Source organism: Botryllus schlosseri, chromosome 2 (genome assembly GCF_051294905.1).
Source record: "Botryllus schlosseri isolate E-star chromosome 2, Bs_hap1, whole genome shotgun sequence".
NCBI classification, from domain to species: domain Eukaryota; kingdom Metazoa; phylum Chordata; class Ascidiacea; order Stolidobranchia; family Styelidae; genus Botryllus; species Botryllus schlosseri.
Window position 1 is genome coordinate 2580107 of NC_137237.1, and position 18770 is coordinate 2598876.

At 39.4% G+C, this 18770-nt stretch overlaps 1 protein-coding gene and 1 long non-coding RNA gene across 2 annotated transcripts in view; both read left to right on the forward strand.

Moving 5' to 3' along the window:
* The window catches only part of LOC145432992 (uncharacterized), a 365973-nt gene extending 347582 nt beyond the window's left edge, over positions 1–18391 (forward strand). Inside the window, exon 2 of the long non-coding RNA XR_013913024.1 lies at positions 17695–18391. This is a non-coding gene — a long non-coding RNA (uncharacterized LOC145432992). The remainder of the gene's footprint in view (positions 1–17694) is intronic.
* Positions 8956–14058, forward strand: LOC145432991 (uncharacterized). The gene is made up of 6 exons (XM_080309859.1): positions 8956–9098; positions 10130–10254; positions 10462–10553; positions 10621–10692; positions 12526–12603; positions 13860–14058. Exons 1-6 carry the CDS (start codon positions 8991–8993, stop codon positions 13994–13996), a joined length of 612 nt encoding a protein of 203 aa, XP_080165985.1. The 5' UTR covers positions 8956–8990; the 3' UTR covers positions 13997–14058.
* Positions 18392–18770: the final 379 nt, after the last annotated feature.

The following is an 18770-nucleotide window of genomic DNA, read 5'->3' on the forward strand; positions in this document are numbered from 1 at the left end:
AATGGAGTTTGAATCACTCGAAATATTGGTTAATGATTTAATTCCGTCCGTAACCAGCGCATCCTGGCTCATCCAACAAATTGCGGTAGAAAATTCTTTCTCAGAAACCCGAAAGAGCGAGTACATCTTAATCTATTTTCGTAAACTTGTGCACAGATTCCTGGAGAAACCGTTACGTTCGAAACAAAATACAGCAAACACTAACAAAAATGACAATTCCAATTGTATTACGCGGCAGAACGATTGTTCTACTCCCTCCATTTGTGAAATGAGATTACGGAATTAACGAAATCATCATTGTTGTCAAGAATAATGGCGTTTACCACCGACCGCAGCGTCAAAGCCAACACAAACAGATCCGGTAGCTTGCGCGCCGCTCGTTGGCGATTTCGGCGACCGCTGGCGACAGATTTTGTCATTAGCATGTTGTCTAAATTAATTTAATTTTCAAATCCAGAAAATTGAAATAATTATGAAGCGAAATCACCGTGACATCTGAAATACTGCGAATATATCGAAAAACGTGATGCCACGATGAAATTACCTCGCTGTTTTAGAGAAAGATACTTGGACGCAGTTTCATTATATCATTCCAAACAGTCACTTGCATTTTGCATTCCTTCGAGGGAATATGGTGCTTTGGGAGGATCAAAATTCATGAACTGGCGCATAGGGAAGTACATCCTACCGTCGTCAATGTAATATTGAAAATATGTCTTATTCGATAGATATATATACACGAATTCAAAACTTGAAGTGACTGCCGGCTGGCTCTGCAACGCGTTTAATGACTCCATGATTGAAAGCTTATGTACGCCCTTTCCTTTTGCGATCGGATGAAGTAATAGATTTATTTTTAGGTGCAAGGTCAGCCAACGCGTAATAACTATGATCTGGGTATTCGGAACTTCAGCCTAATCAGACCATGTCTCTAAATTTCAAAATCCCCTTAGCGGTGTATGAGATCAATTTCTTCAAATATAATCTGCCACTCGGACTAATTTAATCTGCGCCGGAGGCGCATGCCGTCTGTGGACTATATTGACATACATTTGGGGATTATAACTTGCGCAGCCGTATAGACAGTGGTACAGGATTAAATAGGTCAATACTTCATGAACACTGAAGATGAGGCTTTAACCATAGAAAAATAATCGTTCGGTCTTTCGTGTTCATTTCGAAATGCGAATCTTAGTCCCACATCACGGCAAGTTCATTCTCTTCATGAAACTAATAAACATATGTCGATATCATTATTTGATCAGGCAAGGCCCGCAGATAGGTCTTATCATCAAACACAAGAAAAAGGAATATAAATTAATAAGTTTAACCAGAACAAGGATATGGCGGTACTCGTTTCACACATAGTTAGCGCGTAAAGGAGAAAGACTCAGTCTTGTTCCATTCAGTTCGGAAAATCAACGGAAATGCCAATTTAAACACTTTTATTTCCCTATGGGAGGTCTTCCGCTTTGCATTCAGAATGGTATTTGAAGTCGTGAGCCCATATTCAAAACATCTTCACGGCCATACGTGTTAAGTAATTTCAATGTAGGACAAAGGAATTTTACCAAAACATTCATTCCCTAAACATTTATGAAGAATGCGAACTGGATGTATATCATTAGCAAACTTTCGTTTATATATGTGGCTATTTATTTCGACATAGTTTCCGCATCCTGGAAGTCCTCAAAGCGCACCAAAATAAATGGTCTGATCTGCATTGAATGATTGATTGAATTTATTAATTGTCGTAATTGCGATAACGAAAAAGTGCCAGGTAGAGAGAAGCACTGGGGAACAGGGGTGTGCAACTCGAGGGATGGTTCCGATCGGCCCGCCCGGTTTTTTAAACGACTTACCTTAAAACGGATTCGCAAACTTAATTTGTGGAATTGAACTGGCATTTATTGTTTGCTTCCTTTTTCTCTTTCTATATATAGCAGTGGTTTTAAACTTTATCGAGTTATTTTTTCGTATCTCAATGCACATTGTTACGCATCGCATTTGTCACACTGTTACGTCCACGTCCTCTCCACATCATTGTCCTGGTGCTGTTAAGAGTGGGCCAGGTTGTATTATTTGGTTGTTTTCTTACGTCATTGAAGTATACATTTAATATCGAACAGTCGCACAACATGGACCGAGCAGTGAAATATCTCTCGCAGTCTATAGCGATATAGAATATTTCAAAGACGAAACGAAAAGTACGTAACGCTAAGAGAATATTCCAAGAAAGGTGGACACGTGATTACATTTTTTCATGAATGTGAACATTAAGCCTATTTGCCTGATTTGAAATCAACCTGTATAAGAATAAAAGTGACATTACATCAGTAGGCATTCGATTTGAGGGTTTTACTGAGAATTTATAAGACAGTGATTTCTAAAATTACAAATTAGCAGTAAACACTCAATTGGCCCGCGCTACCATTTGTAAACAACATGCCATCCTTTGGCAGAATTGCAACTGCGTTGCACTTATGGCGTAAGACGAACAAGAGTTGTACCTTTAGTTGTACCTTTAGTTGTATAGAATATATAATATTTCGATACCATACGATTCAGCGAATACTGTGTATTGTATTACGGTGTATCACAAACATATTGGGTTGAAATAGTACAGTAATTGTTCAAAAGTCGTACTAAACCAGGCAGAAATTGTTGAAGGTATACTTTCGCTTGATAAAAGTACTCAACTAGATATATATTAAAGCTAAAAGCTTTTAGTCTGGCATAAAATCATTTATGAAAAGTTAGCACCTCTAGCAACTCTAACTGAAAGCTAAATCAATAAAAAGCAATGCTCCAGTACGCCCGTACGCTCTTAAATGAGGTCATTGTCGATTGTTACTGCATGAATAGTCGTCGTTTCACCATAATCACTTGTATAAAACGAACGAAATAATGTTTACTGTATCATAACCTAGCGATAGGAATGGTGAAGCTGTGTCCGAATACACCGGAGAATTATCCGATTAACGGAAGTTTTGTCGTGCAATTTTCAATTCTGTTCTATTTTGGTCAGATAAAGCGATTGTCCGGGTTATCCGGTGTCTGAATTGAGCGGATTCGACTGTGTATAGCAGTATGATGAAATTCACGAAGTCCCGCTCCGATTGCACAGAACTCAATATTGAGCCAAGGGAAGTTGATAATTATTATTCAAAGACAATTAGCATCGAAAAAGGTTCAAATCCAAATTATTATATCCCGAAATACCACTGACGTGCCGCGTGACGGGTTGTTATATTCCAATAACGCGTGTAATATCTACCGACTCTATTGCAATAAACATTTAGCGCAAATTGCAGGGTGAGGCCGAAACGTGAACGACGTATGTATTTCCATTTCGTATCACTTGTCAGTCCTTCCGCTAAACTGAAGTCTCTTGGTATAAAAAGTTACTATATAATCAATCTACATATATATATATTTGCATATATTATTTTCAATTCTTACGTGTCATTGTGATAGCGTTTAATGGTTCATTATATTACGGAAGTGTACCAACCCTGTTTTACGAAGTCACTATCACTGTGTTTGTATATGCGTGATTGTGCGTATGGATTTTGTCGAGAATAGATGTTGTCTGAAGCCATTCCTTGTGGAGAAAATGCAATTCTCATCACGAAGGTAGACGTGCAAAGCGTGGAATTAACGTTAATTTCCCTGTTGGATGGAGTCAATGACATTTTAAAGATGAAGGCGTCGAATCGTAGGAAATTGTCATTATATGCGCTAATGATACATTAGTAACAGTGCCTGTGTTTTACTCTTACAGTAAGTTGTCTGGTCTGGTTGCCAGACTGCGAAATCTTTTTTTCATTATGTACAAGATCTTGGAATATGCATTGTACACATTAATCGAAAAATATATATTTACTTTAAACATCATTGCCTCATATGACACGTGCCACTACACACATTAAATACTAATCGATCTTTCTAGAGGCAGACGTTGGAGATTCATACTATTGGCATTAACATAATCTCCTATATTCACAGTAAAACTGGTAAATACCCACATTATACGGGGAGCAACCTGCCCGCAAAGGAAAATGGCGAGATTGGATTAATTTTTTTTAAACTTTAGTAATACAGTCAAATTGTTATTCCTATGCAATACATGTAGAGAGGTCAGATGACAGAATTGCAGTAGATGAAGAATTGGCGAGGGTTACAGAGCAGAGGTAGAGATGACTGAAAATGAAGAATCGAATTTACAGAAATTATACTGTGATTCACAAGTGTAATTTAGTCTTCCGAAAAATATACACAGTGCCCAATAGCATGATCTTCTGGATCATGTCGAATCGAACGTTACCCGGAATCTGTTGGATATGTCTCATGAGTTTTTTTGCTTACGACCCCTGTAGCGCGAATGACTATCGGTACAATGTTTATTTTGCATCGCCACATTTTCTCACATTCCATTTGAGGTCTGCGTATTTGGATGGCTTTTCTGATTCTTCTTGTTATATGTTGTGATCAGCTGGGACAGCCAGCTCAATGAATAAGCATTCTCTTTTCTTTTTTAGTTTGATGATCATATCCGGGAGGTTGCTCCTGATTTCGCGGTCCGTTATAACTGGTACATCCCACAGAATTTTTACTTGGTATTTTTCTGTCACTGGTGCTGGGCTCTAATCGTACCAATCTTTTGTCGAAGTGTTGATGGTAATATGTTTGCATAATCCAAGATGAATGTAGTGACCAATTCTATTGTGTCTCCATGTGTATTCGGTAGCTGCAAGTGCATCACAGCCGGACATGAGATGTGCTACAGTTTCATTTTGTTTGTTAATATTATTTTGGTTATTATATTTATTATTGAAATGTTGTGGTTCTGGTAAAAGTAGCCAAAATCTACTCCAGTTCTTGGACAACGTAGACGTACGTTGTTGTCGTTTGTGGTACTCGTGGCGTTTGTCAACTGCTATTTTCATTTACACCAGGTCAATTTTGTTCATTTTAAATCCGTAAATTCAGACTTGTAGCCAGTCCACTTCTAAGCTTTTATAAGATACAGCGTGCACGGATGAGTTGGCGAGGAGGAGCCGAGATAAACCTTCAACACTTAGGTAGGAATTCTGAAGTCGACCTCGGTCAGACTCGAACCCGTTACTCATTGGTGTCGCAGCTGTGGTCGTTACTGATAACCTCGAGATCCTTATTAATTATTATTGATAAATAATTATTAAAATTATGTCCTGGTGCTTATGATAACGAAGGTCTTTTGCACCACAATCTCATCAATTCCATCAAACACACAAGCTATCTGATAAATTTGTAGATTCCTATTTTGTTGTGGGGCCTATAAGTAGCCTCCTTGCTGTAATAGCAGTGAACGGCTGATACTCTAATTGGAGGTTGCTAGCTATACTTTTACTTTTCGTGAATGCCGTTCGAAGCGGCCGGAAAAACAACTATAACGATTTAATTCACCTATACAGAATAGTTCTACAGACCATGAAACCAATCCGGGATGGAATATTACGTGAAAAAGCTGTAGGTCACCGCATCTGTCATTTGTTTGAGCGTTTGAAGTCAGTCAGCAACAAGTCTGTATTCAGAAATCAAAAATACTGGGAAATACAAAACCGTCCGTGTATTTGCCCGATAAAATGCAGCAATTGTCTTTAAAATCCAGAATTCCATCACGAAATATGAGATTGGAATATTCGTTACCTGTTATTATTAGATCAGCGGAGCGAATAGATAAACACATACCAAGCTATCGATTATCTTGCGTAAACAACTTTTTGCCGTTACTTTCCGTAGCTGAGTCGAAACCAAATTTGTTGACATCAGTAGACATTGCCGATTTTTAATCCCTTTTATTAATTTCATCGCATTAATTAATGCAGGACCTCAGATTATCCGCAATATGATATATGCAATTTCATCATACCATCCTGATTCGTTTGAACAAAACGAGAGAATATACAATCAGTAAAAAAAGAGCTCTCGTTTTGTCGCGTGTGGGTAGTCTTCCTAATGTGAGACGGGATGTGTATATATATCCGTACGCGCGATCGCAATGTACACTTATTGATTTGTTACGGCCCAAAAAGGACCGTCATAAAGGGCAGAACGAATACGGCTGTCTTCTGTTCGAGGGTACATTGTAATATGCTATAACGAACTCATATGAAGTAACGAAAGCTATGTCTCTAATTTCATGTGATTGAATTGAAACGAAGACGATAATATAGTATAGCTAATAGCTATATAAATATAGATAAGTGTATGCGTGTGTATATATATGCATTTATGTTTGTATTGATAAGTTTAGGTATATAATATAGGCCTCATTTCGTATTGGTTCATGCCAATAAAACTATTTGATATATACGATTCGACGTCCTTATTACTCTTACCGAAGTGTCGAACAAAGCCTGTGTTGTTATAAGCGCCACTACCACGATAATATCAAGTTGATTGTACAATACACGTCAGGTTGACGAAGCCAGGGCTGCAGAGTTGCCCGACTCCAACTACTACCCGATATGTTACTAATAAGCCCCGGTGCAGTCACAGAGGTTATTCAGTTTTTCACAAACTTAATTTCGTTCTGCGAGCACAATCTTCCTTACTCCCAAAAAAATACCCCCTTTGTAAAAAATAATAACTAGAAATATAAAATAAGGGTCATTTTTTTAATAGATTTACAGGAATGTTGTAGTCGGAGTTCTGTGAAAAAATATCACGAACCGGAGCCGCAGTCCGATTCGGTGTGATTGAAGCTTATGGAGTAGGAGTTGGAGTCAGTGTTGTAGTCGGTGGTAAATTTAATCGACTCCACAGCAACGGTTGAAACAGACCAAATCGATTGCAAGTTTCTTTAAAATGACAAAAATGTCTCAAATGCACGGCCTCGGAATATTCTATTGCGCCCTAAAGAAGGAACGAAAAAGGTGCCGAAACAGGTGACTGAATAATGCAATAGCAACGGAAAACGAAAATCCTCAGGTACATTGAACCATGTCGGACTAGGAACTTACCTTTCGAAAACAAGTAATCACTATACAGCAACAGATAAATATGCCAGAAATCCTAGGTTGAAACAGACAGCGGTAGGAATAAAATGTGCAAATTGTATGTTCGATATCCTACTATAGGACGAAAATTTCTTTTACATCGGTATTTATCAATACTTCAATAATCCGGTGGTCTCGTTTGAAAATTCAAAGTGTTTGGAAGTAGAGAGCTTAAAAAGTTAGTAATATGGTGGACTAGGCACGATTTTTCGGTAATTCATTCTCTAAAGAGGGGTATTTTTTCATTGGGACATATTATGTCTAAATAGTCCGTGTCCTCGCGTGTATAAATATCCAATAAATGTTTTATTATTACACTAATTTCTCTAATACGGCATCTACGAACATTCCTGAAATATTCACTTTGGAATACCAACGGTTGAATTTAAGAAGTTGTGATCACGCATGACCTAAATTACGTGGTGTGTGAACTTTTCATCTCAAACGTCAAGTGCATTCCACATACTTCTCAAGTCTACTTTCCGTTTGAACGGAAATCGACTTAAAACGAGGGACCATCATCTTCCGGGTGACTATATTACATATGTCGCAACTTCTGATTACCTTTTCTGCATCTAGCTGCAACTCTGAGACGTTTGCGGTGTGTTAAGAGGGTAATAATTGTGTAAATTCTGCGTCAATATGATTAATAGCTTACAGATTACTTATTCCCCAAGTTCACGCGCATTACGGACAAATTGATCTCAAGTCGTCTTGTCATTACAACAGATGAACACCCGTTTCGCACACTTTCTTACCGCAAACCGCTGCGAACGTGATGAATTCCGATCAGATAGCATCGGTCCCGATGTACTATGAGACGTTTGCGGCTTTTTCATTCATAAGTATAGTCTCTCACTGCCTCTGAGAGTGTTTCCGCTTTCACCCTAAATATACGCATAAATATTGTCAATGGATAGTATTACAGTGTGTCTGGCAAACTGGATAACTATTCAGCGAAGAATACGAGTACACTGTAAATTGAAAAGGTTGCGAAATGATAAGAGCATTGTGTAATTTTCTCGATCTATTTCCCCCACATATGGTGGAGGATTCCACCAATTCCAGACGTACATATCTATTGACAATTTAGCTTACATTGAGAATATTTTCTGGTCATTTACAAAATAATAAATTAGCTTGAGTTGCGAAAGACCTTCGTTGTTATAAGTACGATAACAAGATATTCTTAAAGGGGCACTGCGCTCTAAGAATGATGTGGTCTCAAATTGAAGGGCAAAACGAACAAAAATTTTTGACCGCAGCCATTTCCTTCATAACGCCGCCGTAATGGAGCAGCAATTTATTGAAATTTCCACAGGACCTTCACGCTCCAGCTGCCGCGGCTGCTTATCCCGGTACATGGCACGGTGTCTTCATCGTCGCACTTGCTGGACACGATAAGGCCGTCACGTAGAGAACGGAACTAAGACATATTTCCTTCATAACATCGGCTGACAACTATCTAAAATTTGTTCTCTGCGTGACTGCCTAATCGCGTCGAGCAAGTGCGACGATGAATACATCGTGCCATGTAACGGTTTAAGCAGCCGCGGCAGCTGGAGCGTGAAGGTCCTGTGGAAATTTCAATAAATTGCAGCTCCATTACGGTGGCGTTCTGAAGGAAATGGCTGCAGCCAAAAATTTTTGTTCGTTTTGCCCTTCAATTTGAGACCACATCATATTTAGAGCGCAGTGCCCCTTTAATTGATATTATATTGATATTAATTCATAGTGTATAACACAATTAACTTGGGTCGATACTGACTTTTTATATTTGACAAATACTTTCAGTTCGGTTAATTATAGTTTTCACCTTACAGAGATAGAGGAAAAGTGATCGGTATAGCGTTTATGTTTGCCTGGATTTATCTATGCTTGTCGTTTGCATAACACGAAACACTATTTTCACAGAATATCTAATCCGTTTAAACCGAAACCGATTTTATGACTATGATGAGACTGTTACTGATCGCGCTGTCGGCCCTGACGCTTTGCAAGGCCTACAACATTTGCGACAATATCTCGCCTCAGAAGGATGTCGACTGGACGAAGGTAATACCTTATGATCGTTTAAAATAACATGAGCCCATTTTCTTTGAATGTTTACAATCGGACGAAACAATAAAGACGAATTTTGGTGGTGAAAAACAATTATAAACCATTATGTAAAGTACTAACAAGAATCTATGATGTTTGTATTCCCATTATAAACTCGTGTAATATAATAACTTATATTCATGTCTGTCTATCTCAATGATATCAGATCCCATCCCTTCCGACATTGTTAGCGTAATATTTTTGTTATCATAGCAGACATGTTTCAGCTATATGCGAGATCTGATAATATGACGATTGAAAGTTTAGATGCGGAATTAGCCCATCCCATCCCACCATCACGTAACTCGTTCTTATCGACTCGAGCATCCGGATGTAAACAATAGATCCCTATTAACAAGATCATATCCAGGATAACAAGTCGCGAGATCGCGTTGGCGCGCTGCCCTATCGTTTTCGTTTTTGGTTCGGTTTATTTTTGATGACATATACATCGACAACAAACAATCTCGTGGCCCTGCATGGAGTCACAGTGATCAAGTTACGCAAGATAAAGAGATACCTGTTAGATCAGGGGTTTCCAACCTTTTTCCGCCGTGTCCCCTTTAAAAGTATTACAAAATTAATGGCGTGGACGCCCTATATTTTAAATCCTTTTGAAGAAAATGAGATAATCTTAATTTAATTAGTTACCACATATTCAGTTAATGTGACTGATGTATTGAAGTAGCTTACCGTTTTATTAGTAATTATAATATAATTTGTTTTGTTTCTTTCGTTATGGTGGACTTACTTATGATAAGCTTTTAAAGGTATGTTCACGCACCCCTGAATAAGGCTCTCTGAGGAGCCACGGCTCCTGTTGTAGATGCTGTAGCCTATATAGCGTATACGGTAATTATTATGTATAGTTGATGGAAAAGGGCTCCTCCATATATACGAATGGGTCGCATGATAATTTATATGGAATAGTCAAGTCTCCGATTCCCACCTATTTCTTCTCTAATCGCCATTAAATTTGTTCGCAGCTTCGAGGATCTTGGTACCACCTCTTGTTTTTCAACGGCTTCGAGCCCACCTGTCGAAACATGCGCATATCACACGTAAACGTCGAAGAAAAGTTTGTGAACGTGGAGTTTTTCGATATGACCAGGTATGTCGTGTGGGCCTGTACACTACAATACGTAACAAATCTAGAAGCGTGTGTCACGCTAATGCGTAGAATTTCAATAACTAAATGACGTGCCTTGACCCTCAGGGAACCCCAAAACTAGCTCACCTAACCCCGATTAATAACTACGGATATAAATCATCACGCAGAATGTGCGAATGTTTCATGAATGCGAACAAACATTTACAGTTACGTGTCGTCTCCGAAGTTCGCTCGAAGCAACTCGATCTTCTTCCGCTGGATCACGAATCCCGGTATGATCTACACAGGCATCCAACCAAGTAAAAAAAAACTCCCCACGGCATAACCTGCACGCCACTTGTTCAATATGTTCAAATTCTGTCACAGCTGGTTACGGAAGATCCAAATTCCCTCCGAAATTCTCCCCGAAAAAGAAATCGCTGTCACGGAAACTCTCAGGTGAGGCAAATATCCCATGATTCAAGCAGCTTTGGCAACTAGATAATTAAACCGAAAGTACCGTAATCTAATTCAAATCTAATTTTTGAAATGTGCCCATGCTCCCTAAATGGTATTCTGATTTATTAATGGGTTTGCTGAAAATGCCCGGAAACCGTACCGTGCGACACGAGCCAATCACGGTGTGCAGACATTTGCCATTCTCATTCTTATGGCAAGGAACTACGACTTGATACGAACTGAACTTGAGTTTTGTTACATTTCTATTCAATGAGGATTTTTTCGTCAATTCAGCAATTCCAATTCTAATCTAATTCGGAAACATATGTGTTGCCATAATTCTAATTATAATCGAATTTGGTAAAGCCGAAAATGTCTAGTTTTCCAACTCTCGATTCGAGAACCATATTTCGACGTCAGCCGGTCGACTTGACGACACGTTTCTCGAGAAAAACGTGATACACTCTTCCCACACAGAACTCAATACTTGTAGTCACGCCCGCCGCAACACACCTACCGTTTCAAGGAGTCTTTGTAACGTAATTGCTATTTCGCAGCGCGTGTTTCATGTAATAACACGAATTTAGAGATATTAGCATCTCGTGTTTGATTTATTGCGATTTTAGCGTGCGCGCCATCGAATGTATCTATACGTTCGTGTCGATGCAGATCTCATGTGTAACACACACGTATTGCACGCCCCATTATAAAGAAGATCTCCGCTATTAGTTAATATCACTACGCTCTCTAATGCATAAGTTGGACAGCTAGAATATTTCCAGCTTTTTCCAAATTAGATTAGAGTTAGAATTATAACTAAATTTTTCCCAATTAGAGTAGAATCAGAATTAAAACTAGAAAATCATATCAAATCAGAACTCTTTCTCACAAGCATGAGAACGAGCAAGATTCGCTCGTTTAGCACCGCTGTTGTCCTGTAGTAGTTCCTGGAAAAGCCTGAAATTAAATTGGAATTAAAATAATAGCACAGAAGCATGTCACAAGTTAGACTAGGATTAGCTAATATATTTGATTACCGGCATTTCTCTGTAACTACTCTAGTAGGTAACTAGAATTAGTTAGTTGGCCATGTCTGTTTAGTTAAGGTATATTTTGTGGCAAATGCATGGCTGACTCTTCGTAACTTTTTACAAGATTTCCACCGCATGATTTGCGCAAACGTGGTTATTAGATACCCATGATCGGAACATTATCGGTACCAAGGATTTGCGTTATAACGATACAGCTCGAAGATTAAATAATCGTTACAACGATAGTATCGAGTCGATATGACATTACGAAAGAATCAGCCATTGAAAAGGGAAAAACCATGAACAATTTCCTTGACCATACAATAGGGAATCAAAAAACTCTCCTGTAACTATTGATATAGTTCTCACAGCTTGCAGTTGTCTAGATATACAGTCGTTCTAATTTATGTCGTGTCCTAGTGCAGCAACCGCTGTAAATCTCTTTCAATAAATGCTCCGAATTTTTGGAAATACGTCTCAAGCTAGCCGCCGTATCTTTTGAATATCGGCTGAATATCACAGGGATACCGGCGAAGATGCTATTATTTATGGGGTTTTCGGTACTGGGCTCTGGTTAAAACTATGCTAGCATCTGCAAGCCACATCATATAAGCATGGGCTTTGAGAATGGAGCACTATACAATATACATCAAAATGCAATAACCGAAATCGAAACGGACTTTTATACAATGTAGCTCACGACATTTCCATCGCCGCAAATTAGATATCCAATGGCTTGAAGCGTGACCTTACTTTTTTCTTGCGTTCGACTGAATAGTGAATACCGTTGAATCTATTCCAGAAATCACAGCCTCCGCGTACACCGTTCTGGCGACCGACTACGAAAGATACATAATTCTGATACAATGTCAGAAACAAGGTTGGTTTGGCTGATGATTGCATCGCACATCCCTAGTACGAATATTGCTTTTTCCAGTAAACGAATGAGGTACTGACGCTTCGACATCTATGGTCTGGTTAGTTTGGTAACTTTACGCCAGGCAAATATTCTTATTATCAGTAGGCCTACTTCCCAACGTTTCCTGTCCGCGACCCAATTTAAATCAAGCTATATTGTACGATCCACTATGACATATGGCCAAACGAATGAAAAACAACTTATTTGGAAACAATAGCAAATTACGGTTAATGCGAAAGTTGAGCTTGCATGTTAAGTATTATCAGATCAAGGCTTGATTGGCTTGAATTTCATATTCGGTAGGGTTACCTTACCATACGTTCTCCTTTTTCGGGTGTTTGAAAATGTCCACCTTTTTGGCAATTCGTCCTCATTTACGGCTTTTAGCCTCTAATTTTGGACGGGTCTGCGCACGCTCACCAACTCACTGCGCAGACCCTTGGAAAACAGTGCGTTACGACTAAAAAAAGGTCGTCATTTCGGATTTTTTGTGCGCAACTTAGATTTTCTGTGCGCAGAGACCGTCTCAGCACTGCGCATTTGCGCACGTGCGCTGCTTAGAGGAAACAATGCTTTTAGGGCTGGGAGAATGGCCAGATTTGTCTTGAAAAGGGCATAATTGACACTAAATAGCTTAAACGGACGTTCGAGCATGACATTCGGGAATCGATTGAGAGTGACGAGTGGTCACTAAATCCAAGTAAAAAGTGGGGGAAACGGGTTTCGAACTAAAGTGATGACCAATTCCACAAATTTCCCAGCAAAAATAGCAGAAATCGGCTGTTTTCAATCTTGATCAAGTAACATTTCTGATTTGATAAAAGTGTCCTCCTTTCCCGATTCCAAAATATAGTAACCCTAAAACTCGGAAAATATCCGAAAATGCAGCACCTAAAATTAAAGTAGACATACACCTCTACCTATTTTTCATCAATGGATTGGCACTTTAAGTTCATGGGGGCCGTGGCAAATGTATACCCGACTTTGTCGAGGCTAAAGAACCCCTGAGAATTTGCCGACTTCAATTCAGTTTTCAATTGATCCATTCAGTAGTCCTCATGCTGAGCATAATCGTGTTTTATAAAAATAGTTGCTTGCAATTACTCCCTGACGAGAGTTGGACGAAAATTTATTTCACAATGCTACGTGAACATCAACTGCGATCACGATCACTGATCCTCACGAGGCTCATAACTCGAATCCTAACTTCTTTTCAGGGCCAAGCATTGGGATTTCCTTCAAATCGCTTGACATCGACGAGGAGATGCAGCTAGAGATCCACCAGATCCTCTTCTCCGTCGGAATCAATGATCACAACGTGAACATCAACGGGACCCAAAATTGCTTGCAATGAAATTGCCACAATAATTGATTGAGCAGACATTGTACTGTAATATAAACCCCATCATGCTCGCATTCGCGCTTCAAGAAACATTCAAACTATTTATTCCTGGAGACATTGAAGTTACGATTTTCCACAGCCATAATATTTATTTCTGAACTAACGTAGATCGGGCATTGCAATTTACAATTTCACCATTTTGAAAGCCAGGCTATATCGTATCTGATAAGATAATTAGATGTCAGCGTGATATCTAATTATGTTCATATTTTTCCGTGAAAATTAGCGAGACAAGCTGAACAGTGCACACCCTTACAATATATATCAATGAACTATAGTTTATCAATCACATGCTTATTGCAAAAAGGTTTTCGATCACAAGTGCTGCGCTGAAGAAGACTCAGATATTCTTAGGTTGTCGTGTTCAGTTTATTCATAATTTCAACCTTTTTAAAACACCGCAAGACTGCGTTAAGATGAACGAATGGAAAGATGTCGAAAGGAGTTGGAGTACAGTGTATTAATGAAACACCCACTTTGGCCTAGAGTCGTAGACCGGTATAGCAGTATTGGGATCAAGTCACTACCTTCGAGTCACGAGTCACCTCGAGTCATTGCACATTTTGACTCGAGTCAAGTCAAGTCAATCGATTTTCGAAGGTGACTTGAGTCAAGTCAAGTCACTCGTTCTTGGAGGTGACTCGAGTCAAGTCGAGTCAAGTCAAGTCAAGTCACGAGTCAAGTCACAATTCGAGTCAAATTGAATTTTCAAAGTATGAGTGATGATTCAAAGTCATTACATTTTGCTAGCTGTGTGAATGACAGATTGATTAGTGATATATCTTGAAATAATTAGCGATACTCAAGTTAAACATACGTGCAAAAAGGCGTTGTATCGCTCACGCACGCTTAGAGCTGCTAATAAAATACGTGAGCCAAAATAGAGGATCGAATACGAAGCGCCGAGAAGTTGAAACAAATTGATATGGTACATTACACTACCCATCCACACATCCGTGAGATTATAAACGCATAAACTATATTTGTTCGACTCACATCATACAAGAGGGTTGGCTAAGGTGGGCACTTCGCGATGGAAGCACTGAGCCGTCCAACAAACAGAGATACTTTGCTATTAGATTATTCTACAGCTAGTACATAAACGTATAAGCTGTGATCATTTCGTTTTCGGTCAATTTATTTGTGATGTAGCAATGAAGGATCAGTGAAAAGTACAATCAGTGAATGACTGATTGCTCTCACAAGTCACACCGGCGTATCGCGAACAATCCGAAGTCCGAACATAAAAAAGATGCAGCGATTTAATCGACACCGTTTACTAGATGACTTGAAATTGACTCGAAATTGACTAAATTTTGCTCCGAGTCACGAGTCAATCCACATTTCTGAAGCGCCGAGTCAAGTCAAGTCAAGTCATTTTTGCAAAGTGACTCGAGTCAAGTCAAGTCATGCGAAAAAGTTGACTCAAGTCCGACTCGAGTCAATTCATGACTCGAGTCATCGCAACACGAAGTATCAGTGACGATTCAAACTCATTACATTTTGCTAGCTGTGTGATAAACAGAATAATTGGCCATTTATCTTGAATAAAACAACGAATATAAAGTTAAATATGCATGCAAGAAGGCGTTTTATCGCTCACATACACGTAGAACTGCCAATAAAATGTGTGAGTAACAGTGTAGTAGGCCTATAGCTACTGCTACATGCTACAGTCTGTTATTATCAACCAAGAGGGTTGAATACGAAGACCCGAGAAGTTGAAACAAATTGATATGATCAATACACTTCCCATCTACACATCTGTGAGACTATAGAGACGCATAAACTATATTCGCTCGATTTTTAAATCATACGAGAGGGTTGGTTAAGGTGATCACTGCAATCAATGTAAGCACTGGGCCGCCTTAAGAACAGAGGCGGCTCGTGACAATATCGGGTGGTGGGGCAAGGGCTGCGAGCGACTTTTATCAACATGACGTCACAATGGCGTTTTCCAACGTAAAAATGTAACTTTATGATGGTCACATGAATTTCCCGACAACAGTGATTTTAACGAACGTAGGTGCCGCGAGAGGTTTGCCGGTGAGCCGTGACTTGAAGTGTGGTAACAAATGTTTTATTCATTTTTTTTAATCAAAAGATTATTTTACAAAATATACGTGAACTAAGAATCGTCCCGATGCCACGAATCAATTATCAGGTCATCCTTAGTAGCATGCGTTATGATTTCATGGTAGAGTTAGAGATTACGCAAATCGATAGGCCCTAATTTTTCTAAGCCCGTCCGAAAGTGTTTCGTACACGATCCTCGGTGTGTTACGACCACTGAGCTGGTGGTTACGACTAGGGCTGGGCAGTGGGCACAATGATTCGAGTACTCGAATCTGAATCGAGTATTAATTTTAATGATTCGAGTCGAGTAGTAAAAGTCGATTTTTTTGAGTACTGAAATTATACGCTCCTCACCACGGAAAGTTGATTTATCAACGAGGAGTTTATCAACGATCAACGAGTTTATGCTAATTTCACTGTTGAAGCCTTGAAACCTTGATTGGCCGTATCGTAGCATACGAAACATGAAGTACAAAGCTACGAACGTTACTGGAAATAGCACATTTCCGAAGTCATGATCATCCCACAATATTGTCACCAAGTGCAATGAAATCGGTATGGTCGAAAAAAATATCAAAGTGTCCTCAATATGATGGATAACAGGCATTATATTCTTTGTGGTCGCTTAAAAGGTACATATTTGAACTTTGACAAATAATATTCTGCTATGACGTCATAATGAGTGATACTCGATTACTCGACTCGACTCGAAGCATTTTACGTGATTCAGAATCGAATCACTCAGGTACTCGATTTTGCCCAGCCCTAGTTACGACCAGGTGATAGGCAACCAAAGCGGAGGTACCCGGCGTACGATTGGATCAATGGACTGGACAATTTCTAGACCTCCAATTTTCGCGCTAAAGGCAACTGCGTAAACTACGTACGGAGCAAAGATCCAATACGATTCATGTTCGTACTTGACTTGACCACACTAATTCCAATGACTAGAACTCGAGAGATTGCGTAAGCCTAACTGCAAAGGTCAACGAGTTCGGACACATACGCAATTGTTATCTCATAGATTGGGCCTGTCATATTGAATCCAGAACATCAATTTGAATGGTCTTTGAAAAACTAAGGACAGCAGCCTCGGAACTTTGGTCTAGTAACAACTTATCACATTTTGGCCTTGAAACTGGAGACTGTGACACAACACATACGGCTTACACTCTATAAGTCTGCTGCGAAATCGCCGTTGGAAAATATATTAATCAATAAATACATGAATGAAAGCCGTAAACTTAGTATACTGTTAGATGAAATCATCGAGATGTAGCATTCGCAATCTCATAACCCATTCCGGCATGGTACACTGTCAAAATCAATACAAACAGACGAACACCGAAGTTCTGAGTAAAATTTGAAGGCCACAATTTCACAGTGAAATGGACATTGGCGAACATAAAATTATTTGAATATTTGAATGCAAACCGAGAATCTTAGTTAGCTGTTTCATGCGATCATCGAGATATACCATTGGAAATATCATCACCGATCTCGTTATGGAACGCAGGCTAGATTAGCACAGACAGACACCGGCTTTTGCGTGAGATCCGCAATGATGTAGGTAGGCTAAAGGCCTCTGCACACTGACCTCGCGACGCAACATCGCGAGTTGCGCGTTGCGAGTCGTAAGTCGCGAAGCAATGCACACAGGTCCCGGCAGTGCCCACAAGCGGCAACTACAGCTCTTGCGCGTTCTGTCCGAAGTCTCGCAATGGATACACATTGCACAGCTCCCGATAGATCGCAAAATGAATATTTCGATGGGTATACATGGGTTTGTCAATGTCTTATATGCACACACTTTTCCATTAACGAACCAATATCATATCTCAATGCTGAAAACGCATAATCTGGGTGACCCAGTTAAAGGCGCTATTTCCGGTTGCCGATCCAAATTTCTGGAGTTCTAGCTGTAGCCTATTATGCTACAAACACCAAGACTTTCTGTATTCCACTGCCTCAGTGACTGCATCAACTGTCAAGCACTCATACATTAATTTCTCGATATGATAGAGAACAACATTCAAATGCATTATAATTTTATTTTAAATGAAAGTCTTAACAATATTCAAATATAACTCTGGGATTCTTTCCTTTTCAATCTTCGATTCGCCCTCAGGTATCAAGCATGGAAACTGATCCGTAGGCCTGGTTGATTCATTCTCCATAATGATGCATAGTCCATTTCTGACTTATAATATTAGCCACTACAATTCGTACCGAAGTCTGATAAAGAGGAGAATAGACGAAATCTAACATCAAGAGTTACACTGCTGCTACCTATTCAACAAAAAGATTTTCAGACGTCGTGTTCTGAGATGTACCGGTATCTGAAATATACATCAGTGAACCCATGACAGACCACGATTATATGTACCTACCTGCTTAACCCAGTTTCCAACCAATGTACATTGTACACTGTACAGGTTAAAATGAACCAGACAAGGTATAATGAGTCCACCTGTAGACATACAATGACTGAGAGTTTCGCGTATCGATACTGCCGGAGCTGGTTGGCCTTTGGTAATTACCAAGTACCGGTACTGCTTACAGTAGAATGCGCTCTTGCAGTTAAGCTTCAAGTTTTAAAATGGCCTCAAATCGGTCTAAATTCAATGAGGAAACAATTATAGATGCCAAA